The sequence below is a fragment of the Geospiza fortis genome, unplaced genomic scaffold, assembly GCF_000277835.1.
Source record: "Geospiza fortis unplaced genomic scaffold, GeoFor_1.0 scaffold37, whole genome shotgun sequence".
Taxonomy (NCBI): Eukaryota; Metazoa; Chordata; class Aves; order Passeriformes; family Thraupidae; genus Geospiza; species Geospiza fortis.
The window spans coordinates 996,048-1,006,696 of NW_005054449.1; the positions used below are offsets into that span (position 1 = coordinate 996,048).

At 43.5% G+C, this 10,649-nt stretch overlaps 1 protein-coding gene across 1 annotated transcript in view; it reads right to left on the minus strand.

Moving 5' to 3' along the window:
* PANK4 (pantothenate kinase 4 (inactive)) overlaps positions 1–8,748 on the minus strand; it is a 15,798-nt gene extending 7,050 nt beyond the window's left edge. The window contains exons 1-9 of the mRNA XM_031062508.1: positions 8,646–8,748; positions 7,953–8,161; positions 6,333–6,516; positions 5,722–5,814; positions 4,438–4,591; positions 3,540–3,721; positions 2,075–2,156; positions 869–969; positions 88–243 (exon numbers count right to left, since the gene is read on the minus strand). Of these exons, the coding sequence (XP_030918368.1) occupies positions 88–243; positions 869–969; positions 2,075–2,156; positions 3,540–3,721; positions 4,438–4,591; positions 5,722–5,814; positions 6,333–6,497 (933 nt within the window). The 5' untranslated portion in view covers positions 6,498–6,516; positions 7,953–8,161; positions 8,646–8,748. The remainder of the gene's footprint in view (positions 1–87; positions 244–868; positions 970–2,074; positions 2,157–3,539; positions 3,722–4,437; positions 4,592–5,721; positions 5,815–6,332; positions 6,517–7,952; positions 8,162–8,645) is intronic.
* Positions 8,749–10,649: the final 1,901 nt, after the last annotated feature.

Genomic DNA, 10,649 nt, shown 5'->3' on the forward strand with positions numbered 1-10,649 from the left:
ATTTTCCAGGACAAACATGCTGCTCCACAGAAGATTTGTTTCCTAAATAGCTGTGTCACTCACACAGGACTGCTCTGTGACACTCACCCCATCCAGGGCCTCCTCAAAGCAGGTGAGCCAGTATTTTCTGGCCATGGCATCATCTGTGAGGTCAACAGTGTCTGGGATATAGGTGGAGGGGTCTTTCAGCAGTGGCAGGTTAACAAGTGGTCTCTCCAATCTGTCCATTTCCAGCATGTCAAACTAGGGGAGAAATGAAAGAGATGGATTAGAACTCACTCAGAAATTATTTCACAATTAATTAAATTAGCACAAGGGCTGCAGAAGTCCAGCCACTGTTAAGACTGACAGATTTTCAGTCAATTATAGGTCATCATAAATAATCCAGTTCCCTCTGTGGATTATTTTTATCCATGCCCACCCTAGAGACAGAAATTATCCAGTGTGAAAATAATCCACTGTGGAATCAGAACTGCTGTACTGTCAGTGACTTTAAGAGATGACTGGCCTTGTGCTCTTCTGTCCAATCTTGTATTTGCCTTCTCACAGGAAGCAAATTAACACTGCTTAAAGATGGTTGAACATGAAATTCCAAATTCTGAGGTATTTCAGCTGCAGCAAAATCCAGCTGAGAGACAAACATTCCCCCAACTTTGGTGAAGGAGACCAAGACAAAGTAGCAGCCAGTCTGTTTTATGAAACATTCCATCCAACACCACTCAGGACAGGAGACAACACCACACCAGACACCAGACTGGGCACTTCTCTAGCAGACAGGAGCCTCAAGGGCAAGCAGGAGAACAATCAGCCATGTCCAGGTCAGCACTGCTAAGAGAACACACACAGGGCTAGGAAAGACAGCACATACTGTACCACTGCGTGTTCTCTGCAGGGGGGAAACATCAGGGGATGTGCTCATGAGCCCAGAACTCCCAGCATAATTCTCTCCCCAGCTGTACTGGTTTGGATCTAGAAAAGAGAAAGACACAGACACACATAATCTGAAAATAAAACTGAGAATAGTCCTGTGAGTGAGTCTAGAGCCAGCATCCCTCTGAGCAGCTGCTGCACTACACAAGCCAGCTCCCCTTGTCTTTAAAAGCAAACAGAATTTTTCCCTCTAATCCCCACAAGAGATGTTTCAACCACTCAATGAATTACCTGCTCCAAGGAGCTTCAACCTGAATGAGACAAGAGACAATTTAAGTTCTAAAATCATTATTTTAACCCCATTTCCTTGTCATTAATCAGCATGCCTTCAAAGCACTATCACTGAGCATTTATTTCTAATTCTAGATCCATTATTAACAAAATAGTATCACAGAACTCCCAAAGCACAATGTAAGCTTCAGAGAAACGCTAAAGTTATTTCCAGATTTGCTTTATTTGAGAAAAGTTTAATGAGCTCAGATGTACAGTTCATGCTGCAGAAGCAATGTCTTTAATTCCTCAGTAGCTGGTTCCTGGCCCATCTCTATCAAATGGGCAGGAAAAGAATTCCACATCCATTTTTTGGAGGTGTATTTGATACTTGCTGAGCTAAGTACCATCAGCAGCCTGTGGCTGTGCCACTGGAACCAATGTACTGCCTGCCTTGCCAGTACACCAACAGGGGAAAAGGAAAACTAAATAGGCAGAATTCCACCAAAGCACCCTGGATCCAAGGGATCTGGACAGAAGGGTCTCCTCTGGGAGGCTTTTCACTCTCAGACAAACAGTTTGGAGGTGCTGGTCTTCCTCAGTACATTAAAGGAATTCAGAAGTGGCCTCTTAAAGAGGGGGAGGTTCTCCAAGCCCACATTTCTCCAGCTGGATTTAGAGCTGTGACTGCTCTTTGCAAAAGTGCAGAGAAGAGCCCAGTCCTGCTGCCTTCTCGAAGGTGAGCAGGAAATCCAGTGAGAAATTAAGATGTCCCTGCCAGAATGTATAAAACCAAAGCCCAGCATCTGTGTTTATTAGTGCCAAATGGATTTATTTAGGCAACAGCTTACATGCAGCCTCTTAAGAGAAACTTGGACAGTACACTGACATTTCAGAACACAGCATATACAGAACAGAGCAGTGCTGTACTTACTGTCTTGTTCAGCTCCTTTTAAAAATGCCCCAATGGCTCCCAGGTAGCCTTCATGTCTCAGGAACAATGCCTGAACCTCTCCCTGCCACAATATGAAACATTGCAATTGGATGGTCCCTGAGGGCTAACAGGCACTTCTTTGTCACTAGTTTCACACTTTAATTTAATAGAAACAACTAGAAGATGGTAATAGTCATTTGTGCTACATTCTCACACATTCAGCAACTTTTAATGGTGCTTCTGGAGCAGCTCAGGGAGGAGCTGCTCACACACATCATTCCCCAGTTATCACCCAGCTGGAAAACACCCATGCACCAGTGGTGTGAGCTCTATGGCCTTCCCTGGAAAACACCACTGCATCATTCCATGAATATTCAACTCCTCTTGCTTCAACAGGCTGCAAATGCAAGGGCATGGGATTGCCAAGGTGAGTGTGTGCCACTGCAGCCAACAACACCTTTGGGACACTGCTCCTTGTGTTTGTTTTATTGCACTGCTCTTCAACACCACACAGACACTGGGCATTACCCACAGGCAAGCATTCCCCCATCCAAATAATTCAATTATTAATGCAAAATACAGGAATGCTGGGGAGGAGAAGCCTCCATCCTCGGAGCAGGGCCCCTCAGCTTTCCCATGGGTGAGACATGGCCTTTTCCAAGGAATTCAGCAGTGACTGTGGGAACAGCTCACCCTGAGGGAAACAGCAGCTCCAGTCACAGGGAGATTTGGATTTGAATCCCTGGCAAAGTGTCTCTTACAACAACCTAAAGCTGCAGTTTTGCAATAGCTTTCTTGGAACAGAAAGGGACAACGATGGTGAAATAAAGAGGGGAAAAGGCAGCACACAGGAATCTCTTGCATAAAGCACTGAGATGAGAAAAAATTGGTGTCATCTACTCTATAAAATCCCCAAAGTGCAGGACTAATCTACCTGTAACAACCATTAACAAGCTTGTGGATTGAACCTTTCTCCTAGTCCAAAAGCTTCAGTATTTTCCACAGCTTCAAAACCTGCAAAGAACTTCAGCTTGGTTGATGTGAGGTTTGATTTTCTCTTTAGTAACAAAGCCCCACTGATGCCAAGTGCCTCAGCAGAACAACCCCACACTGCATGGCCTGGGGGTGGAAAGATGCAAATCAGCAAGAGGAATTGAATAATGATGGTGACTATCTAAGAACACAGTGGAAATTCATTACTTGGAGCTACAAGACAGACTGTCAATCAAAAAATAATAATAAAAAAAGAGAGAGAGGGAGGTAGGGAGAGAGAAAAAAGGCCAGACACAACTCCCAGACATTTCACATTGATTTCACCCCTCCCACAACACATCCCTGCCTTACCTACCTAAGGAGCAGCATTCTAAGCTTACTTCATGTACAAATTATTTATTAAGGTATCCCAACAGCCTAGAAAAACACCTAAAATGTGATTTTGCTGTGGGGAAGCCTGTGTTTTCCTTACCTTGGAGAAGAAGTTGATGCTGTAGGTGATTGTGCGCATGGTGACGGGGTGGCCCCGGATAAAAAACCCTCCAAAATAAATTTTATCCAGGTTGTGCAGTTTGGCATGGAGGCAGGCCAGCTGGCCAATGTCATTGCTGATCATGTGGAGCAAACTTTTGGCCATATCTTCTTTGGAAAACTCTGGAAGGCAAGGGAGAGTAAAGCAAATGACACACAAAGTGAGGAAGCTGCAGTGGACTGTGCTTTTCTAACTGAGCCTGCAGCTGGGGAAAGAAAAATCCAGGGTTGGGGCAGTTTTCCTGATGTGTGGAGAAGAAAAGAAAAACCTCACATATATAATATACTTCTAACAAGGAGGAGTGTGATTTGATTGAAGATATCAGGAAAAAAAGCCCCCACTAAGCCTATGTGAAATATTACTTGAAAAGAAACTTCTGGATGGCAGGAATCCATTTCTTCTCTCTAGGAACCATGGGTGAGGGTTCATCCATCCCTCCTGGCCCGAGATGCACTGCAAATATTTCATTAAGATACTGCAAATTGCAATAAATCACTGCCAAAGAGCCTTTCTGGAGGCTAGAAAAGCCACATCTATTTCCCACAGGAATGAATTAACCCCAGGCTAACCAGACAGCTATTTTTTCAATTTTCCCTTGGCTTAGGCAATCCCAAACTGAAAATTTAAATGTCTGCTCATAAAGCAGCACTGCATAATATTTTAAATCAATCTTGTGCATTGATTTGCACTATCAGTGCAAATTTTCCCTGGGCTTAGGCAAAACACAAGATCATGAAAGAAGCTGGTGATTATTTTCAGCTCTATTTGTTAGATCAGTATGAAGTTGATTCCCAAGAGCCAGAGGAGATGTTTGGGGAGACCTTTTTGATCCCAGTACCTTTGTCTGCTGTGGTGGACTTCCCAAAGCTGCTGGCAATGAGATTCCCACTGAGCCCCAGGGTCTGGTAGGCACCTCCATACACATCCTTCACCAGCATGTCCACGTTGGTGTGCTGGCCCTTTGAGGCCAGCTGCAGCAATTCATCAAATTTCTGAGGGTGAGAAGCACAGTTACCACAGCTGACCTGAGCCAGAGTTCTGCAGCATCTTTACTGACCAAAACCAGTCTTAGAATTAGCCCTGCCAGCCAAAGACAGGCTGTTTCTAATTACAAGGATGCATCCAGAGTGATCAAACACACAGATCTTCAGTGGAGCTCATTTAAAGATGAAAACCACAATCAACCTTTCTTATCTGCAGATATTTTGTTGAATTTCCCCTGAAAACTAGGGTGGGTCAGCACATATAAAACAGTCAGAAGCCTCATTGCATCCCTTATCTTGGAAGTCAGAAACACAGGAACTAAGAGGAAACAGAATTTTGTCTTGCTGAAGCACAATAAAAGAGAAGTTTGAGAAAAAAGTCTCAGTGTGTCTTTACTGTCCCTGAAATTCAACTTGCAGGCAAGCTCCATTATCCCAATACTTAATTTATAACCCTGTTAACTTGAATTTCTTCTACAAAACCAAGAGAGAATTGAGAGCAGGCACTGTCATGTTCTAAGATTTCTTCTTTAGGAGCATCAAACCAAAAGCCCAGTCCAGGCTGTGCCCTCCCTTTGACATTTTCTTATCTGGTGCATTTGTAACTCTAGCTTTTCCTACACTGCTGACATTTAGGACACTCATTTAAGCCAGGTGGCTCTTTGGGAAGCCCAGCATGATGTCAGAGCTGAGCTGGGCTGGGCTGAGCAGGACTAAGTCAGGCCTTGTTCATCAGCCCAGGATTTAAATTTGAATTGGCAACCAAAGAACCAACCATGAGGCAAAATTTCTCCTCTCAGCTCCCAGACATTTTGCAGCAATTCTGTGTTCCCTGCTTTCTTCTGCAGACTGTATTGAAGGAACTGGGCTGGCATTTTAAGTTGAAAAGAGAATAAAAAATTACTTTGAGGAGGCTCTTGTCCATCACTTGTCCTTGATTGCTTTTGGTCACAATAAACATCTTCTAATTCTTGTCCCTATATTCCACCAGTATTTTTTTTCCATGTAGAACTTCCTTTTATGCATCAGAAGTGTCAAAAATATAAACAGAAGTGTGGGACTCAGCCTTCTTACCTAACATTCCAACATTTCAGGCATTTAATTTAATCCCACCCCCCTTAAAAGAGACACTTGGGTACCTTTGTTTTGGTGAGCAGAGCTCCCAGACCCCAGAAGGTTCCACCTCCAATTGAGCTGCCCCCAATCCATTCAAATTTGTCTTCTGATTCTACCTGTGAGTCAAACAGGGCAGATTTATTTAGAAAGTCCTTTTATAATGTTGAACACAGATTTAAATGTCAGAGTGTGCAGGGTTTTTGGAGGAGTGGAATCAGTGGAGATGGAATTCTTCCACTGTGGAAGTGGCAGGTGAGAAGGGCACATTGCACATACACCACAAGCAGTTTTGGAAATCTTTGTATTTAATTCTTGGCAAATAATGCTAAATACAGACATTAAACTTGGTCCCTTCAACAGTGTGACAAAACAAACAAAAATCACTTTGATCTGACAGCCTTTGCCCTCACTGGGTATTCACTTCTCTAAACATCAAATTAAATGTAATTTTTAAAAAATAACTGAATAGAAAAGCATTCATAGCTCTGCAATTAATAGAAATAAACTAATAAACTTTAAAAAAGGCAAAATTTTATTTTTAAACCTTACACTACCCAGGAACAAATCTGAACCAGGGAGAGGTTTCAGATCACCTTTATCAAATCTCCAGCAGAGCATTTTGGCCACCACTCACCTTGACTATGGAGACCCCTGAGCCAATGTTCACCAGCAAATAAGGGAAAATGTTGGGGTGGTTGGTCTGGAACCGGAATTCTGTGTCTGAATCCTTCTGGTAAGCAAACACCTCGTGGGGGATGTTCCTCAGCACAAAGTTGCACCCCTTAATTAGGCAGGTCATTACATCTTCCTTATCAACTCTGAGGGGGAGGAAAAAGCCTTAAATAAATGTGCCAGCCCCTCCTGATAAGGCAGTTTGATTTTGGAGCAGGATTTTTGCACAGACTTTGCAGAGAGGAATTTTCACACCAGCTGGCACAAGCCCAACTCCCTGGAAACATGAAACCTCCATCTGCACATGGTCTGGTGCTCCCTTCCCATGCCAGGAGTCCAGGCTGGAGTTGTGTTACACAGTAACTTTAATCATGTTTTCATTAAAAATAATCCTGTTTGCTTGTTTACACTGCTCTTTTCCTGCCCTGCTCCTTTCATGGGCTGCGCACCATAAAGTAGGTCAGGAGGCTTAGCTGGAAATTAACCTCAAAAAAAACAATTTCCCAACATGGAATAATTGTCTGTTGCTCTTCCCTTGCCTCCTGATAAAGCACAAGAGGCCCTCTCAACATTTCAGCACTTGTTTATGGCAGATTCGAGGGGCTGGGAGGAGCCTACAAGTGGGATTAGCAAACACAGAAAAAGAGACTTCTCACAAGAGAAGCAGGATTCACAACAGGATATCCCCAGTGTGGAGTCTGGGAACGTGATACAAAACTTGGAGAAGATGATTGATAAGTCAGCTAACACACACTGACTTCTGTGAACTTTTGTGCCTCTGTACTGTTATTGATTTATGGAAATTCTTACAGGAAATATCCTGAGGCTTGTTGGAAACACAAACAAGGCACAAACTCATCCCAACTATTACAGAATGATTTGTGTGTTCCACGGTGGAGAATCTCCTCTGGTTTGGAGCTGGGAAAAAGCTGAGTGTGTCAGAACCAAATAAAAACCAAAATCAGGTGCACCACATGAGATAAGAGGGGAAAGTGCCTCCTTATCTTGATCAGTTGATCTTTAGTACCAGCCAATAAGGCACTAAAGGGGGATGGTGTGAAATAAAGAGATAACAGAGCCCAGCTTATCAGGAGAAAAGTAATTTGCAAAGACAATCTAAAAGATGAGCACAGGCCCTCAGGGGTTGAAGAATCCTCTACACAGATCACAGCTGGAGAGGTGCCTTGAAGCTCTCCCCAGTGATGTTTAATATTGGGGTAAATGAATGTTTTCCTACACTTGCAGCATAGAAAGTGTGAATTTATAGGCACCACCATCTATGGTTTTGATGGCTTTTGTCTCTGTATTGATAAGATGGCCTTTGATGACATCTAGGCAGGTTTCAGTGTCAACTTTTTAGTATTTGGTGTTTGATAATGGTGCTTGAACAGTAAATTTATGAGGCTGTAAATTCATGGGCTGCTCTTTGTTCTGCTGCAAGCCTTTGCATGATGTTTAGGTAGGAGCTGTACAATAAATGACTGTCACATGAATTACCTCTGAGCATGCCCAGGAAAATGACAAAAGCTTTTGGAGTAGGTGTAAGTTAATTCTTTACAGAAGAAAAAGCAGTTCCACTTACTTCAACCCCAGTTTCTTCTCAATAAGGTCTTTGAATTTATAGGCACCACCACCTGTGGCTTTGATGACTTTTGTCTCTGTATTGACAAGATGGTCTTTGATGAAATCTAGGCAGGTTTCAATGTAAGTGTTTTCAAATTTAATGAAGTGAAGTCGAGCTGTAATCTCCTCCTGAACAGATATTTCATACAAAGGTTCATTGTCTATGTCCTTTAAAAGAGAAAAGGATTTCTTAGAGAACATCAAGGTTAACTGCTGAACTACTGAACATCAATACTTGTGCTTCTCTTGCCCTTGAAGCTGTGTTAATGCCATTAAACATAACACCTCAAGCTGTGTCAAAGAAGAATAGAGTTTCACAGCTCTTAACTCTCCTTAAGCTGAGATAATCAATTCTCCCATGCAGCTGACGTGCAGGAAATCCCTCTGCATGAGGAAACTTATGTCTGCACAGGAGCAGGGATTTTTAACAAAAGTACCACACTTACTGTCTGGAAAATAAATATTTTAATAAAGAAATATAAATAATAAAAAATTAAATAGAAATAGTACCTGGAAATATAAACACTTCCCAAAAATTTTATATAAACAAGTTATTAGATGGGTTTGGATACAATAATTTCTGTTCTAGCCAGTCCAGAACCTCACTCCTGTGAGTCAATCCCATGCAGCTGATGCCTGATGGAATTCTCACCTTTCCAGAATGATCAAAGGATCTCACTCTTGCCACTTTGTGCTGTACAGTTGAGTAATAAGCCAGCTTGGTTAATGAACCACCTGTTCATAAAGAGATGACAAGTTATGATTAATGCCTCACCTTGGAGCAAACAATAGAACTTGTGTTTATGTCAGCTCTTGGTTCTCCAGGTTTCCTCAGGTAAAGCCAGAGAAAATGAAGGGAAATGCAGAAAGAATCATTGCAGAAAGAATTCTTTGTTGAGGAACTGCTTGGCCTGGTTAACCCCCAGAGCACCACAGGAGGGAAAAGTTCCATAAATTCAGTTTGTGCCTGACTGATGTGGGATGAGGATGAGCAGTGGAAATTCTTAATTAGCCAGGCCAGTACATGTACAGCTGTTATTCACCTTGTTTGGGAAGTTTATGAAACACCCCAAATCTGTACCAGCATTTTCTCAGCTGGTTTGCCACCACTGAGCAATGTCCCCCATGTGCCAGAGTGTTTCAACAGCAACACCTAAATAATATTCTCACCCTGCTTTTTGGGACAAATCTGCAAACTCATGGTTTAGAAAATGACTCTGTACTGAGTAATTATTTTGCAAGACTGGTCTTGGCTTTGGGGTAAAGAATGCTCAGAGTGATGTTTCTCAAGCACACAAAAGTGGAGATGTTAGCAATGTGCAAGTCTGAGCAGAGCAGCCTCATCACCCCCTTCAGGCCTCCAGTCTGCTCATGGCAATAAAAGTTTCAACCCTCCCCTTGACACAGAATTCAACCCCCTGCCCTGTCTTTGCATCTGACCTGCAAAAGTGGATTTCTGGGGTTACACTGAATAACTTCAATGTTTTCCAGCACAGTGCTCCAGGTCTGAGGGTAACTGTGATCCACTACTGGGTTAACATTAAAGTCCTGAAAGTAAATAAAAACCTGGCAATGTTACATCCTAAATAATGGCTGAATTCAGTGGCACTGCACTCTGCTGCCTAATAGAAACCAAGAAATGAAGCAGCAGAGGTGAAAGATAGTGTCAGCTCTTCCACAGTGCTCAAACATTTTTGTTAGGAAAATATTTGCAACCTGTAGGAGAAAAACAGGCAGTTTACTCCAGGAAAATTTAAGTGAGGTCAACATGGAGTGACCACGGACAGACACCTACAGTAACAAAAGCAATAAAGCTTCCCTGACCTTGGATCTGATTTCAGTGTCCCAGGCAGTGCTTTGAAGTTTCTGGTAAACAAAACCCACGGTCTGTTCTGCTAAAAGATGAGGGCTTGCACAGCTTTTTATGGGAAAGTTTCCCTCCACAGCTCCAAGCTGAGGCTCAGTGGTGGAATGCCACATTCTTTACACCAACAATGGCACAGGTGCTGCAGGAATTCACCACCAGACCCACGGGATGCAGAGCCATGGCTTTGTGCATTATCCCCTTGCTCTCCCAGTTTTTAAAGACTTAAATCCATTCAGAACACCAGCTGAGACATGTAACTAGGTTTTATAACTAATCCCAGGACTCTAATTCCGAGCTGACCCACACAAAGGGCCAGCTCCAGCTGTTATTTTCACAGGCGTGGAACCAGCAGCTCCCGAGGGGCTGAAGTGACACGACAACATTTTCTATTATGGTGCAGGTTTTGTTCTCACTCTCCCTGAGTCTCCAGCACACAGAGCAGTGTTCACCTGAGCTTGCTCTTCTTTTCCCTGGCTTTTCTCCTAAAAAGTTCTGCTGATCCTGAGACCGTAAAAGGGAAATGTGTGGAACGGTACTTGTGGCTTAGTGGGTGTCCACAGAACCACTGCTGATCCTTGCACGGAGGAATTGGGAGCAGGCTCAGCCTGTCCCTGCACAGTTCCGTGTGTCACCCTGACGAGTGTCACCGTGCGTCACCCTGTCCCCCGTTGGGAAATCCCCAGTGTCGGCTGCTGGGGTGTACGCACAGGGCAGCGGGTGGTTTTGGGGGTGACTGAGGCAGCAGTGACAGACCCCGACACCCTGCCCTGCCCGGGCAGTGCCACAGCC